The following is a 21,621-nucleotide window of genomic DNA, read 5'->3' as shown; positions in this document are numbered from 1 at the left end:
CTTTAGTCTGACACAATCTAAGGTCCGATTGTCAGCTCTGTTCATGAAGTATCTTAAAGCTGATTTTCTTCAAACAACAAATCAAATGGAATTAGAATTTTCTTTAACTGACTGTCAGAAGCTGGAAAACACAAGGCAAAGCAGTTTTACTGCAGCGTATTTCTTTCTGTCCATATCTTTATTTTGATTTTACCACATAGCATTCATTCAATGAAACATTCAGAGAGCATAAATAACACTTTCTACATCCAAGTCATGTTTGAAAATACTCAATAGTCATTTATTACACAAACAGCACATTTTACAACATGAGAAAGAAGGGAGCAGCAGAATCAAGTGGATGCTGTAAGATGCATCTTTGTTTCAGTATTTCTGAACAGCTGCATGTCTTTGATACAGGAGCCTCTGCAGGGCCTCCTCCTGTTAGGTACGTCTGGGGTTACAGGTGTGGCCGACACGACGGCAGTAGCAGATGGCATTAAAGAAGCGGCAGTAGCAGGTGTCACAGGGGTCACAGCACGGCAGTGCGAAGCCCAAACACGACTGCTGGTGCGGGATACAGCGACGAGGTGAACGCATTGACCGACCCTGAAGCTGCAACGCAGAGGCTGCAGAGTCCTGAGATGAAGCCCAACACAAATAGGAAACAGGTATGAATGTATGGAAGAAGTATTGTATCCTCTAGTTAGAAGGGATACTTGCTACAAGCTCAAATTTCCATATTGGTATTCTATTCTATAGATATGTAGTCTACTATGGTAATCTAAGACAAATCCTGTCACCATGATTATATTATCATGATACACTAGGCTGCTGTACATTTCCTGTTTACAGTACACAAAATCCATTGTGTCCTTGCTTTGATTGGTGTCCACTTTGGTCTGATTACAGTGGAAATTTGTACTCACCTGCACTGAACTATACCAGGCTTCACTTGCAATTAGACCAAGGCCACACATATTTAGCAGACCAGAGTGTGTTTGTTTGATGCCAACCAGAATATGCATACCTGCCAAAAAGGTCTGAGCTATGGAAAACATTGTGTTGTTGCAAACTAACAAGATGAATAAGTCTTAATTGAGACACACCCACCTTGTCATAAGATTCTGTGTCAATTAGGAAATGCTCCTCCCCAGAGTCTGCAGACAGGAGGGCCGGGTCAGGACCTGAGGGGGCGTGACAGAAAGGTGACAGGGCTGCTGTAGTACATCCGTAATCCACCAGGGAGGCTATGTTTTCATCCACATTGGTCTGCCCATGTTTGTGTGTTTATCAGCAGGATTTCAAAAAAGATTTCAAAAACTTGAATGAAACATTTTCCAAGAAACTTGGCAGGTAGGTTGAACATCCACCAGGGAAGATTCAATTTTGGAACAGATCAGTCTGATGGTGGCGTTGTAGTCACCACTTCTATGTTTTTATGTGTTCTATTAAAGATAGGATCAAAGCCAGTTTATACAGAATGTACAAAAACTAATTCTACTATCAAATTCTCCACTTTTAACAGATTTATGCTACAGGTGTATAAGCTTATATTATTGTTGTAATATTGTTGCTCACTGGACATTTTCATGAATGAACAATTTTGGAGCCATACATTTCGTAGTTTCATTTTCATTTGTCACCTGGAAAAGCTGCACTGGAGCAAATCCTTTACTAATGTACGTGTTTGGAATTTTTATCCTGCTTTTTGATTCATTCTGTTAAATTATTCAAAATTATAATACATTTGGTCATTCTTATATGTCAAAGACATGGCTCAGTCAGGCAGCAGCTGAGGGTCATACCATTAGTCCACTGATCAATTTCAGACAGGAAGGCTGGCTCGGGCCGCCTTCGGCCGGCCGGGCCCTCTTGCAGCTGCATGTTTCCATGGACGACGGCGACAGAGAGACGGATGAGGCTGAAGGTAAAGCAGCAGAGCAGCAGAGAGCTGAACATCCTCACACCAAGGCAAGATACAACACAAAACAGATGAAAAGCTGGATGGGCTGCACTTCACCAAAATACCCACAATCCTCTGCCTCCCAGTGAAGTATTTCTGAAAAATGAGGAATTACATAGCAACATATAGTCAAATCATTTTCAAGGTAATTTACAACTCTTTAACATTTATTTTGTAAAGTCTTTTGTTTGTTTAACCATTAAATACATACATAGAAATAAATACATGGCTAAATCTGTCCAAGCCAGAGTGCCAAGAGCAGCTGAAACTCAACATAAGTATCTTTTGTCAGATTCTAGAAGGTTTCATGTTTAGGGCAAAACCCTTTTTGTTCTTGAGATGCTGAGCCTGCAAATGCAGCAAAACGATATCAAAGCAGTGATACTTAAAAGCTGAGTTTTGGAACAAGGATTACTGTGGTCTGCTGCCAAAGATTGGGTACTCTTTAGGTATTGAGAGATAAATAATTTTAAGAAAAAAAGTAAGAAATATATTCATAATTAACATATTTTGTTCTTGATTTGTATTATAAAATGCCAGATGGAGTAATATAAGAGAGAGAAAACACAAACAATTTGAGAAAAAACCTAATCTGGAAAATTCTCAAGAAAATGTCTTCCAAGAACAAAAAGGCTTTAATTTCTAAACGGTTTGTATCTGTTTCAATGTAACAGGTTGTAATAATGCAATAATCTTTTTTTTTGCATTTTAGGTTACAAATGCTGAATCGATTAAAAGTAAAATCTCAAATATGTCAACATTTTCACGTCATCCAACATGCAACCTAACCCTCAACCCTCACACCTCACACATACACACGGCGAGAAATAGATAGAAAGAGAGAGTAAAGTGTCCTCACCTGTATCGCCTTTGCTGGTCCTGTGTTGGTCCTTGTAAGGACAGTAAGCTCCAGGCTTATAAAGGCCGCTGGAGGAGAGCAGTGTGTGTGTGGGGGGCATGACCATCCACAACGAGGTGTGTTGAGGACAGAATGAGGGACGGCTTGGGGGGACGGAGTGGGGGGGCAGGGAGTGGGTCGCGGTCAAAGTATATGTACGTTCATATATGGGCTGTGACCTTGTGTGAGCAAATAGAGCTATATTAGAGGATTTAGGATGAAACGATAAAGCTGTAATTTGATTTGCTAATTATCTCTGTACAAGGGAGTGTGTGTGTGTGTTTGTGTGTGGGGGAGGGGGAGCAACAGATAAATGAATATAAATGATATATAAATATATATTTCTGAGAGATTAAGCGGGATTTGATCTTCAGAATTACATCAAAAATGCAAACAGCCAAGCCAATTCTATTAAATTTGAGAGGAAACATTACATTTGTTGGAAAATCATTACGCTGATTTAAAACAGACATGAGAAAAACATGTAAAAAGTTTGATATTTGCCCTCAATTGTCAATGTCTCCTGGTCCACATTAGTGATTGGAAACACACAGCAGGTTCAGTCCTAATTGTTTTCCATGGCGAACATTAAAGAGAAGCAGGTGGACGATTTCATTCATGTTTGTCTATTAACCACCACTCAGAATGTCTTCACTGACCGCCGTGTTGTTGTTTTTGTTATTCACCCCGCAGTAATTCTTCATCTCTGCTCTGATTCTCTGAACCGTGATGACTCTCATGTGGCACACAAATGTTCTCTTCTAAATTCTGCCATCTACAAGGAATGTAAGGGCAAGAACACAAGACACTCAATCAGCGGGAATTTAGTGAAGTGAGTCATCCAACCGAGCCATCATGTCCAGGAAATTGACTTTAAGTGCAGACAGGCTTTGTAAATGCAGAACATTTGTTAGTAATGGTGGACCCTCAGCTGGGTCATGAAGCAGAGGACTATAGAGGGCTTCTTTCCAGTTTACATGGGAAGGCTTCAACTGTATGTGGCTATTCTGATTACAGAAAACCACCATCCTGAATGTAAAGAAACATGTTGTAATTCAACATTTATGAAAAAACATAGGTATTCTAATATAATGGTCTCATTTGAATGTTTTTGAATGAATAACACAATCATTCCAGTCCGTCAACACAACACAGATTTACCTGCAAACCAATGATTTAAGTACCACCCAATCAGACACCTCTAACAATTTCCAAAACTTCACTTTCTCTTCCTGAAAGTGTGTGGGAAGACCTACTTACGTGCAGGAATCCACTAAGAGGGACCATGTCTGAGCTCTACCACCTCTACATCCTGGACCTGGGGAACTAATCTAATTCTAAAATACCGGCTGCCTGGGAGGGTGAGCTTGAACTCCAACTAAACATGGACTGGTGGGACAAAGTCATGCCCAAACTACACACTGTTTTGTCTTGTGCTTATCTCGCTCTCATCCAGTTTAAGGTCTCACGCAGGGTCCACTTCTCAAAATCAAGATTGTCTGAAATGTAAACAGAAGTAGAGGACAAATGTGATAGATGTTCGAACCCACACTGTAACCTAAGCCACATGTTTTTTCTCTGCCCCAGGTTACACAATTACTGGTCCAGTTACTTCAACACAATGTCCACCATATTGGGAACGCAGATTCAACCTTCTCCTGATATTGCCATCTTTGGAATCCTACTCGACTCACGTCAACTTAACAAAATATGTTTTTTATTAAACTAGGGAAAATCAAATACACTATGAGGGGACGCACTGATTTATTTATCGCAGACGGACCAGGATGGGGGTGTGTGAATGTGGTGGTTGTGTGACTGTTGGTTTAGGGGGTGTTTCGGTGCTTTGGAAGGGATTTCTTCCCTTTTAGTTTTTTCCCTTTCTGCCTCCACGTGCCTGTATGTATCCATCCATCCATCCATCCATCTATCTATCTATCTATCTATCTATCTATCTATCTATCTATCTATCTATCTATCTATCTATCTATCTATCTATCTATCTATCTATCTAAACCTCTTTTTCTCCTGAACATGTACTCCTGCAGTCTTCTGACACCTGCTGGTGGAGCTCTGACGGCACAGTTTCTTTGCAACTAAAATGAAAGAGGAACGTTGGCTGCCATGATTCCATATTTAGGTCAGCTGTAAGAATCCTTTTTAGATCAGAATTAAAATCATAGATGAGACACAGACCTCATCATCCTCAAATTCCTTGCAATTGCTATAGAAGTAGTTCTTTTGGAAAGTCCCATTGCCCACAGGTATAAATGGGACTGGCAATTAGTCGAGGCTGTATCCTGCCTCTTGCCCGCCGGCCGCTGGGAAAGACTCCAGCCCCCTGTGACCCTGTGACCCTGTCATACATGCATATAGAGAATGAATAAAGAAAAAGGACCACAGCTTACAAAAACACACAATGTCAGTGTAAATGACACGATAATCACAGAAAAATAATTTTGAGTATCACTTTTTTTTGTGGTATATTTTTATTGAAGAAAGCATTTGCCGTGACCGTGAGCATACAGACATGGGACATCACTTAATAAAATGAATCGGAGTACCTGAACCTGTGTACCCTGTAATGCCCCAGGTGAGCCTCCAGGGAGCACTCCTGCTCCTGAGGGGGAACATGATCCTACATAATCATTTTCAAGTACACACACACTCACACACACACATGCAGAGAGAGAGAGAGAGAGAGAGAGAGAGAGTATTTAAACAGACAGACAGCCTCACTCAAACTCATACTCTCTCAGCAGCAGCTAAAGGATTCACATCAGCCCACTCATCACTCATAGCTTGTTCACTGTCAGGGCACTTTGCTGACATAAAAAGACTCTTGAGCTCTGGGAATATCACATTCAACAAGGATTTGACTCAACGTTCGGTTTGAGTTGTGCTGGACTCGATCTGCAAGTGACGACTCCCGCTGCAGACTTTGCCACAAGCACCCCGTAGAAGAGTCCTTCCTCAAGATGTGGCTGTTACGGGATCAGATCCGAGCCTCTGGGGACCAGAGACACTTTGCCCTCCCTGTGGAGTACAGCATCCAGCTGGCAGATGTCATGTTTGGGGATAAAGCGACACAGGACAAAAGGAAGAAATCCCCCCTGTGTCCTAACATCATCACCCCAAACACCATCCCAGAGTTCATCATACCCCCGAAGATCGCTACCCATCCGGAGATGAAGACACCGGACTGGAGCAAACTCCCAAAGGGGGGTTTAGCTGAAAAGGAGAGTGCAGAGAGGGAGGTGAAAGCCAGGGAACCATTCCGCCCTCACATCATCCAGGTGGAAAATGTAGATGAGCCATGTAGTAACAGCTTGAGTGATGAAGAGAGCACCAATGCTGACCCACACAGCCAGGCAGCACTGTCTCTGCCCCACCTGGCCAAAGCACAGACCTGCTATGGGTTCTGCACCTTACTAGAGAGCCCTCATACCCGCAGGAAGGAGTCTCTGTTCCACAACAGCCCAAGCTCCTGTGGACTCCTGCTGGGCTCTCCTCACAACCAAGCGCCCTATATCTCCTCTGGAACGTCTCCCCCTGCTAACCAGCATGCCCTCTTCAGCCTGAACAAATTGACTTCTCGGCTCCAGTCGCCCCGGATCAGAGCCCTCCACCAGCAGGTAGCTCTGGACAGTGACACCTCATCCACCGATTCATCCCCCTTCAACTCCCCTCTGTTGGCAAGAAATCCTCCCAAATCCTCACTCCTGAAGGCCCTGAGCCACGAGAAGCTGCTGTCCTGGACTGTCAGAAGAGCAATGTTGGCCAGGAACAGTTCCCTATCAACAGATGAGGGCAGCTCTACAGACAACAGCCCAAACATTGTCAGGAGGGCCTCAACAGACGGTTTGATGGAGCCGCAGCCTTCCAGCAACTTCACCTTGGCTCCTCAATCTGTTATCCCCACAGACATCATGATGTGCAGGGAGAGGGTGATGAAGGAGAACCTTGTCCCCATCGGGAGGTCGGGGAGGTTGCGCGTGTCGGCTGAATATTGCCCCAACAACCTCAGACTCAGGGTGAGGCTGATCAGTGCAGAGGGGCTATACAACATGACAGTGGACCCCAAGAGCATCCACTGCAATGTCAGTGTGTGCCTGCTGCCTGGAAAGATCCAGAAACAGCGCAGCACAGTCATCAAAAGGAGCCGAAACCCCATCTTTAATGAAGACTTTTTCTTCGACGGCATCTGTGAGGAAGATGTCAGCAACAGGTCTCTGCGTTTTAAAGTTGTCAACAAGATGTCCAGCATGAAAAGAGACTATGTTCTGGGAGACTGTGAGTTTTTGTTGAACAGTCTATTAACAGCATAAAAATCTATCTGTTGTAATATTTTATATTTGCTTTTAATACATCCTAAAGTTCTGAAAGAAATCTATTAAAAATCATAACAAGATTTGTGTTGAGGATGTGACTTTGTTTGGTTGGTGTTGATAGCAATAGATAGACAGAGGCCATGGTAGGAACGCCTCACTTTATTGAGATTAAAAGGTAACATAGCGCTTATTTATGCATGAACTCTTTAAACTCAAGGGACGCTTGGCTGATCTATTTCCTGATTTTCAAGTCACAATAAGCTACATTTTGGAGAAAGGTGTACAAAACGACGCACACAATATGGAGTCTGTGAGCAATAAAACATAAGGAGAGATCAGGAGTTTTTAGTGGGACAAAGTTCAATGAAATGACTAAACAAGCAAAGACGGACCATGATCGGTGTGTGACATCTGAAAAATATATGATATTCAAATTCACTTAACACAATAAGACTAGTTGTCGATGCAAGGATTAAAAGGATTGACTGATAAGTAATGAGCCAAGCACAGAAATCTCTAACTCATGAGGTGTTGCAGTAAGCTTTACATGGCACGTTACTTACTTCTAAAAAGGCAGATTCATTCCCAACAAGAACGTTTTCAGAAATTAGTCCAACATGTATGGAGATAAACAGGAAATAAAACATTAGGATTAATATTTGTGAATGATAGACAGACATGATTGACAGACAGGTAGATTTTTGATGTTTGTTGTCAGGAATTCTAAAATATTGGTATTGCCCTCATCCGGCCTTTTCATGTTTGGGAAGAGGGGACATTTTAAGGCCAGCAAGCACATGATCATTGCACTTCAATCACGTTTATCTGCATCCTGTACAACTCACAGAGTCAGTGACTCACTTACCATCCTCACAACTTTGAAGTACTTCTCTTGTATTGTTGTCAGCTTTCAAGAGGTGAAGCAATATTTACTAATGAGCAGACATAACAAAACAAGCAGGGAGGCAAACCATTGTCATTAAAGGTCATCAGATCGGGACAAAAGACAGAACTGAAAACTGGTTAGAATAGTTGACCATCACTCCATCCTGCTCAGGATCAAGGAAAGTGCGATGACACTGGAGACCAAATCAATCTACACCAGTTGAGGATGGTCAACATGGTAGCACCAAAACAGACTGAACAAGAAGGAGAATACGACTGTGTGTGTTCCTCTTGTTTTATTGTAATTTGCAATTAAAACTCTATAATGTTTCAGGTATTCATACAGTAGCCAATATGAAGATGAGTCTCTAACATTCGGCCATGTGCCTTACATTTGGTGTTGAATTGTGCGTCCAAGCTTTCAACAGGGAAATTTCAGCTCCCTAATTTGAATGGAATGTAGTATGAATACACACGTAGCAGATTAGGAAATTGGAGGCAGTTGAGATAGTCAAGTGTGTGCAAAGGAGGGAATCTCAGGGGTAAAGTGTGGTAGACAAATTCATTTTCACTCTAATGACAAAATGGGCGGAATGATGTTTGCAATCAGGGTCCTTTAACTGTTGACCAATCAAAACAAAACAAAACACTACAAGAATTCTACCAAAAAACAACAACCAAAAAATAAATACACGATAAATTGGTTGATTGATTCAAACAAGCAAGAGAGGTTCTGGAAAATTCTTCCACATTTGAGTTTCATTTCCTGGTTTTAATCAATTCGTTAAAAAATAAAACAACATGTGCAGTATATACTAAACAATTCAGTAATTTAATTTGAATAACAATAATATGAGCATACATTTGTCGGCTGATATTTATAAAGTGTTGAATGAGTTGAGTGACATATCAGGAGTGTGTGTGGTCAGAGTGAAAGTAAACGGAGTCACACCCTTCTTCATGAGTCATCCTCACCTGATCCTCACCTCCAGCCAAATCGATGTTCTCTCTCTGACACGCTGCGGTCAACGGGCAGACAGCGCTAATAGAACAAACAGAGCAATCGAGCCCAGAGTTCACCGTTCTGTCATTTCAGCTTTAGCTTCTTTATCTTCTGACACCTGCAAACGCGAACTTAAGCTGCTAGTAGAGACCGAGGCGCTCTCCCTTCGGAGGGTAGAGCTCGGTGGGTTCAGTCATGGTGTTCGAGTCCCTAGTCAGCGACCTGCTGAACAGGTTCATTGGAGATTACGTGGAGAACCTGGACAAGCGTCAGCTTAAGATCGGCATCTGGGGAGGTAAGGCGGCAGCAGCTAGCATGTAGCCCGACTAAAACGGAAGGAAGGTCAGGCCAGACTCCGTTATACTCTTGAGTATTTAATGTTTCCTGAATTATCGGGCATGCTGAAACATAAGTCAACACGCTATGCCAAATAACAACATTGTCACCGTGAATCGGCATGCATTCAAACCCATGACACAGCTGTTTTGTCAAGCAAACACCAACTTTAGCAATAACTTTCCACGTTCCTCCCCCGTCCCTCCTCACCATAACACACCGAAAACCGCGGAAACAAACGACTGGTACTTGTCACAAAACGGGTTTATTATTAACCAGAATTCATGCATATACATCATATGCACGCCGAATGTAATTGCCAATATGAATAATTAAGGACACACCCCAATTACTCTTGCCTCATGTTTGGGCGTTGACTGGAATTACATTCTTACTAAATTGCTCGGTAGCTTTACGGGGTTCGTCAAAGGGGGTCTTCCTGTCAAACAACGTCACATTCGTGCTGAGCTAGCAGCGGGGGTAAACAAACCGCCTGACGCCTCACGTCACTCATTAAAACGCGGGGTCGAACACAACACAAACATCTCTGACCCCCAGGCTGTCAGACACACAGGGCTGTTAACGTGACACCATTACTATTACACATGTGTTTGTAACGTTCAACATCAACCCTTATTTCACGTCCAAGGACCACGCTCCCATCCTCATGATCCCTTAGTTAGATGCAATAAAAAGTGCAACACAAAAAAAAAACATGTATTACTGGCAGACTGATGTATTGTTTTGTTTTTTGTTGGTCACAGTTTTGGCTGTGGATCTTATGGGTGAAGGAGCATGTTGCCCCCTTAATCCTTCATCTTTAATCCTTATTTAAGGAGGAAATAGACATGCAGCAAAAGGCCAAGCAGACAGTAAACAGGGAGGCCACTGTCTTACCACCTAGATAACACAGGTGTATTCTGTTTATATGTGTAGGAAGGAAAGGTACAGCAGAAAGTGTTAAGATAAGGAAAACGCATAGGTCTGTCAGTAAGAAACACCTGACAATGTGTGCGAGCCTCAAATGAAAGAAGGTTGGCCAATCATTTTTTCATGCTCTCTGACTTTTTGAATATTGGATTTACTGCATTGTTGTGGACTTAAGATCCTCTTGCAGGCTCAAAGCTCCATTGTTATATCGGTTTCTATTGTGCCAACTTTTCTATTTAAGTTGAACTTTTGCCTCCACACCCATGGCTCCTATTTCCTACCTGCCCTGTTACGGCAGAGCTTTGCAATGGCTTTCCCGAGGTCTCTTATTTTTGCTTGATTTGTCAAGGTAAATTGGGAGTTTCCCCTTATCTTGTTGGAACTCTCCGGCAGGGTCAGGAAGCTGTAAAGGAAGTTTCGGATTTCGGAGAGTATTACAAAGGGAAGTAAAAGTCATAAAGGGAAGACACTGTCTGTGTGAGGTCGGAGCTGCAAGTATTTCCTGTTGATTGACAGCTCTGTAATTTCCTCATTGTAAGAGGAGCCATCTGATAAGGTGTTTTTATCAGCTCACATCGGAAGTGACACGCTCTCAAAGACAACCTCAAAACTCCATTTGAGTAGATTAACTAATTTTGATCACAAATACTTTATTGAGCAATTATATATATGATTATTGAGCATATATATGAATATATATATGAATATATATATGAATAAATATTTATGTATATTTTATTATTATTTTATTATATATTTTTTATTACAGTACCTTCACAGCTAAGTCATAATATCCATCACAGATGTGCTATTAGAAAAGTGGAATCTGTTAATCAGAAAAGATAAATCATTTGAAAGTTTAACACAACCTACACCAAAGAGAAAGATTTAGAATATTATTCTTTTTATTATGTTATTATCTGTCCCTAAACAGTCTTCAGCAGTAGACCACAAGGTTTACCCTGCAGCTCTGATCTGCAGCCAAGCTACTTGTCAGCCAGCCAAAGACTTCAGTCACAGGTTCTGTTGTGAGATAAACAAGAAGCTGCTGCAAAAAGCCTAAATGTCACCGTAACATGACCGATTTTGTCACACATAGGCTTTACCAGCATTGAAAATCACAGGGTTTATCTGAATTTTCTGCCGCCTGTGCTGACCTTTGTAGCTGCTGACAGAAGCTTAATGTCTCACCTGATTGAACCCTTCCTCTTCTCTTTTTTTTGCAGGAAATGTGGTACTTGAAAACTTAAAAGTAAAGGAAAATGCTTTGGTAAGTATTATAACAAGATGGAGCAGTTCGGGGGAAAAAAGATCAACTTTTAGATTTTGTTGTGTATATGTGATAATACTACATGTACATGTACAACACAGTCAATACACAAAGGGTCCATAGGTCGGCATGGAAACGTGAGAGAGTCATTTGGAATCAGCTGGATTTGTTTAGTACTCATCAAATATAGTGTTATCTTTAACACAGTCACAATAATAGACAATCATAATCTGTAAACTGACTGACTGTCTCCATGTCAGTGCTGAATTCATCACTGAAAAGTCCCCAGTCTAGATTCAAAAAAGGTTTTGTAAGCGTCTGATGATGTCTGAAATGATTTGTTGTTAGATGAGATTGAGATTGGAGTTGTATAGGTGCCCTGCCTCACTAAACATCTTGTTACAATTGAATCCGGCTCTCTGTTCATGTAAGGTTGGCAGAAAAGTGCAACACTATTCCTGAAGGAAACACAGCACACTGCACACCTGCAACCAAAACCCAATACCTGGTACAGCCAAGTTTGTGGCTGCTTTGCTGCCTCAGGGCCTAGACAGGTTGGTTTAATGGTAGTCACTGCAATCAACAGAATTTGGTTGTACTAACTGTAACCCAAAGGAAATGCTGTGGCTGTGCTGAGGAGGGATGTTCAAGAGATCCCAAGCATGTTCATGATGTAGTTTTGTAGGGAAGAATGCTCTAAAATTCCTCCTTGCGGATAATAAGCTATGTGAACAGGTTGGTTAACCAACTTGTTTTCCTACCAGTGTATATCCTATTTCAAGTCTGGATCAAATTCAGCCTTTTTAAATCCCTCTATGTTTTCACCTCATTGTTGCCGAGAAGACAGACAGTGATTGTGGCCTCGCTGTTCTAGTGACATGAGTGCCAAGCAATCTGAAAGCCGAGCAGTGTGAAATCCTTGGAGGTGTTATATAAACAGAGCAGCTGATTCATCACACAAGCCGCAAGCCAAACTAACCAGGTCGGGGGCCGGCGGGGACTGTGTTGTTTAAATGTATCACACTAGTAACACAAAGTTAAAGAGGAGCCAGAGATGTTATTCACTTAAATGTTTCCTTTTTTATTATAGTTTTGGAGCATATGGAGCGAGTTTAATAAATGCTTTATGAGACGGCATATTATATTCATATTTTTTGTACATGTTACAGTCTCACATCTCATACATACACATATTACATCATGCTGAGACTTACAGCTGATTGCTTCCTCTCTGCTTTTTTTTGTTACAGAGTGAGTTTGACGTTCCATTCAAAGTCAAAGCTGGACAAATCGGTGAGTATCTACTATTCTGTGTGTGGATCTTACACTGTAGCAAGTTCAGGCAATCCTGGGAAATACATACAGGAACTTATTATCCAGTTTTACATGTTCTAATTTTCATTCAGGGTTTATTTTGTTTAAACCTTTGCAATGCTTTCCAAGGATGGGATTCATCAACCAGTATTGAGTTCTCAGTTTTGTATGAACATGGCCATGTAGTTGTTTAAACTACATAACCCTACGCCGAAATAAGAATGACATTCACTACCTGTTTTGTCATTAGTGCAGTGTCCGTTAGGGTGTGTGAACCAATCCAGGTCATCTGTACCCACAGCTATGGGATAACATTATCAGCTAGCTTCTGTTTCAACTGCCTCTGCAATAACTGATAGCTACAGTACAGCTGCTAACAGAGGTGAAAAGGTTTACACACCCCGCGGAGGTCCGTATGTTCGCTTGGAAGCATTGAGTTTGGATTTTTTTGGAGACGCACCAAAATGACCAAAAAAATTCTTTATCACTCAGCTGTAAGAAAACTCCTGACTTGTTTAAAATCGATAGCTCTGGCTTTACTCTCTTTAAACTCCTTGTGGTTTGTAAAAACATGGAATTTTCCCCATCAAAATCTTAAGAAATTGTGAATTTAGCGTTAGTAAGGTACATTTCAAATTGAACATGATATTGATTTGCAGCTTTCCAGCACATGTTCAGACTGTGATGAGTCACCACAGCATCTCTTTCTGCTCCGCTAACCAGCTACAGCTCAGTCTACAGCTACAGCGTGCCTCCCGACTGATCCCGTTTACCTTTGGAGGTTGAAGCTAAGGTTGCCTGGCGACTCTATAGATGTTTGCTTAACGTTTAGTCCATCAGAGTCCATCAGGGTGACATCATTTGGGGCTAAATCTGGCTCTACTTGTTGACAGAGACCTAGACAGACAATAACTCTGTCAAAGGTCTCGGGCTGAAACACACCATTGCTGGAATTGTTTGTCCAGTTTTGAAATATTTGATTGGGTGTTATCGTCATCATTATCATCTTCTGCTGCAGCTGTAGGAAAACCTGTGGATGTTAGAACTCATGACATCTGAACTGACGTCTCTCATATTTGCACAGAACTACTCTCACCTGTAGACGTCACGTGATTTCTAGCCATTTTGGATTTCATATTTAATCCTGATCCCGTGTGAAGCCCCTATATCAATAATGTGTAAAGTAATAATCTTCCTTGCTGAAACTATTGGGAATCGGAATTGGAAATTGGGAAAACTTCTTGTATATTTTCCATTCAATGATGCACAAATGAGTATTTGATTTGAAATGCACAACACAAGCAAGTCATGTCAAGTTTGGGTTCATTCATCGTGAACTTCTGCCCTCACTCATTGGCTTGTTTAGAATGGCCAATCTAATCTCGGAATTAGAACACTGCTGATGGAACAGTTTTCAAAATATTGAACCCATGGCGGACTTCAGCACTTTTAATCCACGACCTTCAGAGATTTATGTAATGTAATTTCATTTTTTACCATCTTCTTGGCCATACAGATGTTGCTAAAAATAAACAAATTAAAAAAACAACATGTTCTGAAATTACTAATTTTCTCTGAAAAAAATCCAAGCAAAGTCTCAGGTTTAAATTATTTTTGAGAGAACAATCTTCATTCATTCATTCATTCATTCATTCATTCATTCATTCAATAACCAGTGACTGTTATGTCTGGGCTGTGGCTGTCCTTGTATCAGTGATTGATCCTTTGAGACATTTACAACTGGTGGGCGGCTTTTATGAATGAAGGCTTCTCCTCTGTAAGCATTTCATTTACACCTGGACACTTGTGGCAGAAATGGGATCACAATGCGAGGCTCATCACATACTGTAGGTATGACGGCAGGCAGATCGAATAGCACTCGGATCGCATTTACACCTTGCATTAACAAGTGAGCTCATTATCTGGATAATGAAGACATTCGTCAGTGGACTGTTTATGTAATGAACAATGAAGTCTTGGCTCATACCTGATTTTTGGAGTGATCTTTGCTAACTTTTCATTTGATTTTACAGGTAAACTGACATTGAAGATTCCCTGGACGAACCTCTATAACGATGCTGTCGTTGCCACATTGGACGGTCTGTATCTTCTAGTGGTCCCTGGTGCAAGTAAGTGGTCCTTTGATTCATCTTGCTATCATATTTCCAACAAGTGATAAAATTCCCGCTGGCTTTTAGCTTTTCTGACGACATTCAATTCCATGTGGTTACATGTCGGCACTAGTTTGTGCTGAAGAAGACATTTGAGTGGAGTGAAACCATCTTAAAGGTCCCGCCCACTAATTCAGCATTTTCAGTTAATCTATGGAAGCTGAGCAAGCTGTTAAGCGATTCCAACTATGTCCACCTATTGAATATGACCGTCATCCTCTGAGCATCCTCAGACTGAAGGAGGTTGAACATGGAACCGCTCAGCTTCACGACAGTTTGTAGTGCAAAGGTGTGTATTTTCAAAGTGTTGCTGTGTGTGTTCCAGCTGAATCAAAGCTGTTAACCTGTCCGTACAACGGTAAGCTGTCATTATTCTAGGTGGAGGTTTTTGTCTGACCGAATCTCTGTTCTTCTTGTCAGGGCTGATTATGGTGATGATAATAATAATACTATTCTACATGGCCAGTAACATCCAATTCTGAATAGCCTGCAAAATGACCCAGAAAAGTGCACAAATCCAGACCAACCCAATTTCATACTCACTTCTGTACAAGTCACATTGTTGGCAGCTATATAGGCATGTTATATATACACAACCTTCAGTTAATTCAGTCATGAAATACTAACTATTTAATCTGTGCGCTTAATTTACATTTGTGCAAACTTAGAAGACATCATGCAGCCCTGTTTACAGCTCTATCTTTGTAGTAATCGAGCAATATATTTCCCCACAGCAAAGAAGTGTTTCTTGGTTGTAAGTCTGGGATTTTCCCCTAGAAGCTGCTGTTTTCTGGTTTCTACAAACTCATCTCAGGAGATTCTGGGAGTGTTTTTTTGGAAAATTTTGTTCTTCATAAAATCTCAAGCAAATATGGGTATATGGTTTAAGCCTAGTTACTAACAATCTATCTTACTTACTAACAACACATTTACAATAAGTGATCATCATATCAATCATCAGTCATTGTCTCACACACACACACACACACACACACACACACACACACACACACACACACACACACACACACACACACACACACAGAGCCATTGATATTCAATTGATATTTAAATACAGGGAAATGACTGCTAAATATAGCAGTGGGTCGTTTAGACCAGTAAGGATGCAGTTGCGCGCACGGAAATTGCCTTCACAGAAGAATCCAGGGAATTGTATACAAGAAATAGCATTGTGGCTTATGTAAGACCTTTAAAAGGAAAAGCCCTAAGAAAATAACAAGCATTTACACTTCGGCCCCCAGGCTGACTCAGCCCATAACAAAACCAGAAAAGCAGAACTATCACTGAAATGTATTGAATAGTATATTTGCAGAATTTGTCGTTGTTCAAGGGATGGTCATGTTTTTCTATCTGTTAATGTAACACCAGTGGCTAAATGACTAATGTTTCATTTGTATAATCTAATTTGAGTTTAAGTTTAAAAAGATAAGCTTGCTTCCTTATTCATTTTGCCAACACAGTAGATGTTGGAAGGGTTTTGGTTATACTGAGGAGGACCCAGCGCTCATGTCCACAATAGAAACAAGAGCAAGCAGAGATAACAGACCCCTCAGTTATTCTCTGTAAATTTTTTATTAATAAAGGCCAAAAAGATTTCATCATATTTCATATTGAGGACCAGCTTCTCCTTGAAAACTCACAGATGCTGATTGGGATTGTATTGACATGATCGGAGGACCAGTGAGATTGTGGATAAACGAGGTATTCAACCCCAGAGCATCTAGTTTTGACAGCAATAAAATCACTGATCTGTAAATGGAGCATTCGCGTCACCATGTGCATTATTATCGGCTCATTAGCAGGTCAGGCATGTCGGTCTTGTGCTTCCCTCAGGTAGAATGAATGTTGTATGTTTTCAGGGTGGTTTGAGGAGCGGTTAAACCGGTCTGAAGAAGCCGCGGTGACATCTCTCTCACTCTCACTCTCACTCCTTTTCTCTCTCTTGCTCTCGCTCTCTCTCTCTCTCACACTCTCTATCACTCTCACTCTCACTCTCACTCTCACTCACTCACACACACTCACATCTAATGCGTTACTGCCTGGAGCAACAACACAAATCTCACACAAATGTTTTCTTCTTTGAATACATTAGATAGACCAACACATTTGAAAATAGAGGTGTCCATGAAGACAAACACATGCTTTGCCTTTCATTCAAGCTAATTGCTAACTGTGTGTGTGTGTGTGTGTGTGTGTGTGTGTGTGTGTGTGTGTGTGTGTGTGTGTGTGTGTGTGTGTGTGTGTGTGTGTGTGTGTGTGTGTGTGTGTGTGTGTGTGTGTGTGTGTGTGTACACGCGCACGACAGATGGTCGCTGGGATCATAACAACTCAGTGCTCTGCATCACAGAGAACATTAATTGTGAGCACGTGTGAGCTTCAAAGGGAAAAACCTGAGCACATCAGCTGATTCACCGTTAACTCTCTGGAGTCTGAATTCACTCAATTCAAGTGTTTGCTAAGCACTGCATTGGCCTGTGGACATTTCTGACCAATAAAATCTTCTTCTTTTTTTCAGTTATAACACCTCAAAATATTACTTTAAATATAATAATTACCCCAGACAGGAATTATAGACATATAAAACTGCTTGTGTACTGACAAACAGCTGTGAGGAGCTCACGGCTGGGGGAGCTTGTGTATATTACAGCTGCTGCTCCTCCTTATTGAAAGGAGGCAGCCGAGGTGGTTTAGTACCTGATTTGTTCACTGTTGAGATATTATTCATTTGCAACTGGTAGATCATGAGGCAGAGCCAGAATTTGCTGCTTATATATCCAATCAGGTGGAGGACGTGGCTGAGGTGAACATCTTTGCTTAACATGCTGCTTCCATTCCTTGGACCTGGATAAGTGGTGGAAAAAAGATGAATGGAGAAATAGTTATTCAACATTAACATATGGGTGTGTAATGATCAAGTGCTGTACGTCTGCTTCATGAACTGCAGTGTCACGGTGAAAAGCAGAAACTTGCCCTAATATGTCTGCTGTCTGTTTTTTAAGCAATCAAGTATGATGCAGCAAAAGAGGAGCGCTACCTACAGGAGAACAAGCAGAAGGAGCTGCAGCGCATTGAAGAGGCACTGCAGATGGCAGCACGCAGAGGTGAGGAGGCCCTGACCGACCCCTGATCCCTAACCTTTGACCTCAGACTATAACAAACCCTTTTAATGCAAAGGGGGTTGGCACAGGTTACTACAGAACTGGGAAGGCAGAGCTGGTGGCTTCTTCTTAACATCTACTGCTTTTTCTTTCCTTCTTTTGTTCCCACTTTTGCTTTGTGGTTGACAGTAGTTAACTTTATCACAATACATTAGAAATTGGTTTGCAGCTCTAATTCTTAAATCTGTCAGACTAAAAAAATGATCACTCAATATAAGAGAGAGAGAGTTGAATGTGTTTTCAGACCGGTCACTGAGCTGATGGGCCACTGCATTTGTTGCCTGACCTTTAGTCAACTGTGTTCATCGCCGTGGCAACAAGCTTCCAAACATCAGTCAATGAGTCATGCTTTGGACAAGCTGTGGTTTGAGAGCAGTCCTCTTTCAGTACAGTAATCAACTGCACTCATCATCGACACTAGACTGATGGATGGGTGAAAGGAAGAATCGATTGATGTATAGAAGAGACGGATAAGAGGTGGATGATTGGATGGGTTGGCGGATTAGACGGTTTGATGCAGAGGCACATGGATAGACATATAATTAACAAAGTCCCTGTCTATGCTTCATTGGTCATTAGCCTCTTAAACAGGAGACTGATCGATTGATGTATGGATGAATTGTTTTCATAAACATTGTCTCTGCTGTCCATGCTGCGTGGGCTGATAGCCTCTCAGACAGGAGAGTTGCTGTTCAATCTGGAGAGCGTTGTGTACAAGGATTCTCAGAACGGTAGGTTCCCCCCCCACCCACCCATGCACACACATACACATACACACACCACCCTGTTTCCTTCAAGCAGATGATCAGCAGCACGATAGTATCATCAAAACCAAACAATTTTCATGACACCATGTGAACACAGTGGTTCCACAGTCTCTTCCTGTCTGCTGAGCTGCAGAGTAAACCATTTATAGCATGTGTGTGTTTCATTACACCTTCAAAACATGCATTATTACATGAGTTGCATTTCTGTAGCCCCAAATGGACTCTATTCTGAAAGGTCGGATCCACCTGTGTGTGTGCGTGTGTCTGTGTGTGTGGCAGCGGAAATGTTGTAGCTGCAATGTTAGGTCTGAGTCTTTAATACACAGTTTTTACGAAAAAACATGGTGCCGTTCGCTTTATACTAAGTAAGGAGAAGAGTGAAAGTTGGGTATTTAGATACAGATAACAGATATATTTAGACGTACAGAGTGTGTATGATGTGCATGCTTCCTGCTCCCTGTGCCTGTTCTTTCTCCTGGCTTTTCTGTCCACTAACACCGGTCTCCCCCTTTAATGCTGCATAAGTCCCAAAAGGACTTCAAAAAGCTAAAAAGCACAAAAAAGGCTTCAGGAAGTTCAAACGACATGAACACAAACAAGGTAAGGTGTTGCGTAACGTTTGGTGTTAGAGGTTAATTTTAAGAGATTATGCGGAGATGACTGAAGTAAAGTGGCGATGATGTGATATTATTAACAGATACCACACACAGTTTAGTGAATTTTTCAAAGGATACAATACAAGTTATTTAATTAGAATTCTATCATAAGGACATATCAAAGTAATGTCCACCAGTCAGGTTCTCTATATCCGGCGAACTCCTGTGGGTTCACGACCCCAGTGGTTAATGAATGGTGATGTACAATATGACGTTATATGCAATTTCAGAAAAACCTCAAGAAGAGAAAAAGGACACGTTTGTGGAGAAACTGGCAACTCAGGTCATCAAGAACCTGCAGGTGAAGATCAGCAGCATCCACATCCGCTACGAGGATGACGTGAGTTCTTCTTCTTCTCTGTTGTTGTTGATGTTGTTGTTGTATTACCTTGCTTCACAGTCACACAGACGGACAGACAGACACATACACACATACACATCTCAGGACAATTTTCAGGAAATGCAAGCCTTTTTAGCATCATGAAGTTCACTCAGCACCCATCTAGTACAGGTACCCTGCAGAAACAATGGCCACCATCAGCCAGGCATCATGATCACGTTTTAGATTTAGATTTGATCCATATGCAGGTTAGACATTTGAAAACATTTTCAATTTATTTTATAAATAGATCAATGGTTTGCGGCAGTGAAGGGCTCACAAACGGATGTGTTGCATTGTATAATTGTTATTTGTTTTGTGTGTTTTTCAGTTGTCAAACCCAGAGCGCCCCCTGTCTATGGGAGTCACCCTCGGGGAGCTCAGTCTGCAGGTCTCACACACACACATACACACACACAATTTTTTTGCAAACAAAATCATTTGGTTATGAAGCAATTATAATGAAGATATATAACTTTGATGGAAATAAAGTCACACAATACTAAAATACACAGCAGCAATACAGAAAATGTATGTTTGTTTTCGTTATCTGGTGATATTGATGCATGGATGACGTTTCTCTGCAGACGGCTGACGAGAACTGGAAGCTGTGCATCCTGAATGAAACGACAAAGATCATCTACAAGGTACGAGTGACATCTGGAAACCACCTTAGAAACAAATTAAACAATGTTCAGTGAAAGGAGGCCGTGTTCCATATTCAGTACACCTCTGTTCTCAGCTTGTCCACTTTTATCTCCACAGCTTCCTCACTGTTATTTTTATGCTAATCCTTTAATTTCTTAAAACTGGGTGTCGTTACCTCCACAAAGGAGGCACCAACATAAAATCCTGGACATGCTTGTGTGTGCTAAAGCTGTTTGTCTCTCTGCAGTTGGGTCGTCTGGAGTGTCTCTGTGCCTACTGGAACGTCCACAGCCCCATGTTCTACAAAGGATCCTGGGGAGACATTGTGGTAAGACTCTTTTCAACCTGTGGTGTGTCATCATTTTCTGACTTAGAGGCCAATTCCCAAAATGAAAGCCGTCGTCGTTGAGGAGGACAAACCATTGGATTGGTCTCTCTTGGCATTTCAAATCTTTTTCAAACAACTCTGAGAAGGACAATTTGTCTTAATTAGTTGTATTTTTATTTGGTTTGTGTTTGTGTTTCTGCTGTCTTTTAATCTTTGTCAAACTTGTATAGCTGCTCATTTTGGCCAGGACTCCATTCAAGAGATTATTAATCTCAAATGGGACTTTCCTGGTAAAATAAAGGTGAAATTTAAAAAATTGTTTATAGGCCAGGAGGGAGATGGATTAAGAGGAAAGCATTGGTTCAGTAGCAATTTCAATAGCTTTGTGCTCATTAAGTATTGCAAATATTATATGATATTAATTCACAATAATATATAAAAAATTCCTGAAAACCCAAATGTTGATAGCAAGTCTGTTTGCTGTCAGTGGTGTCACCGCAGATGAAATTTTTACCAACGCAGAGAGCTTCTTGGAAATGATGCACGAAAGCTTGAGGCCTTAATATCAACAATCAGTCATT

General features: G+C 41.3%; 3 protein-coding genes across 5 annotated transcripts in view; 2 read left to right on the top strand and 1 right to left on the bottom strand.

Moving 5' to 3' along the window:
- Positions 1-173: 173 nt before the first annotated feature.
- On the bottom strand, positions 174-2,829 carry agrp (agouti related neuropeptide). Its single transcript, XM_076156077.1, has 4 exons — positions 2,805-2,829; positions 1,788-2,041; positions 1,093-1,166; positions 174-618 (listed from the first exon to the last, which is right to left on the bottom strand). Exons 2-4 carry the CDS (start codon positions 1,939-1,941, stop codon positions 424-426), a joined length of 423 nt encoding a protein of 140 aa, XP_076012192.1. The 5' UTR covers positions 1,942-2,041; positions 2,805-2,829; the 3' UTR covers positions 174-423.
- A 2,781-nt stretch (positions 2,830-5,610) lies between these two features.
- LOC143004835 (C2 calcium-dependent domain-containing protein 4C-like) lies at positions 5,611-7,238 on the top strand. The gene has a single exon (XM_076155991.1). It carries the CDS (start codon positions 5,822-5,824, stop codon positions 7,169-7,171), a length of 1,350 nt encoding a protein of 449 aa, XP_076012106.1. The 5' UTR covers positions 5,611-5,821; the 3' UTR covers positions 7,172-7,238.
- A 1,770-nt stretch (positions 7,239-9,008) lies between these two features.
- vps13c (vacuolar protein sorting 13 homolog C) overlaps positions 9,009-21,621 on the top strand; it is a 56,607-nt gene continuing 43,994 nt past the window's right edge. Inside the window, exons 1-10 of one of the 3 annotated variants that reach the window (XM_076156299.1) lie at positions 9,009-9,357; positions 11,555-11,598; positions 12,849-12,891; positions 14,946-15,041; positions 15,409-15,441; positions 18,104-18,205; positions 19,916-20,025; positions 20,396-20,455; positions 20,652-20,711; positions 20,960-21,040. In XM_076156299.1, coding sequence (XP_076012414.1) covers positions 9,258-9,357; positions 11,555-11,598; positions 12,849-12,891; positions 14,946-15,041; positions 15,409-15,441; positions 18,104-18,205; positions 19,916-20,025; positions 20,396-20,455; positions 20,652-20,711; positions 20,960-21,040 — 729 coding nt within the window. In that variant the 5' untranslated portion in view covers positions 9,009-9,257. Of the gene's footprint in view, positions 9,358-11,554; positions 11,599-12,848; positions 12,892-14,945; positions 15,042-15,257; positions 15,373-15,408; positions 15,442-18,103; positions 18,206-19,915; positions 20,026-20,395; positions 20,456-20,651; positions 20,712-20,959; positions 21,041-21,621 lie in introns of those variants that run through there. The other 2 variants (XM_076156301.1, XM_076156302.1) reach the window with 2 other exon arrangements.

The sequence above is a fragment of the Genypterus blacodes genome, unplaced genomic scaffold, assembly GCF_046128005.1.
Source record: "Genypterus blacodes isolate CSIRO-AG114 ecotype Tasmania unplaced genomic scaffold, CSIRO-AGI_Gbla_v1 ptg000067l_1, whole genome shotgun sequence".
Lineage (NCBI taxonomy): Eukaryota > Metazoa > Chordata > Actinopteri > Ophidiiformes > Ophidiidae > Genypterus > Genypterus blacodes.
This window is presented reverse-complemented; position numbering and strand designations above follow the sequence as displayed.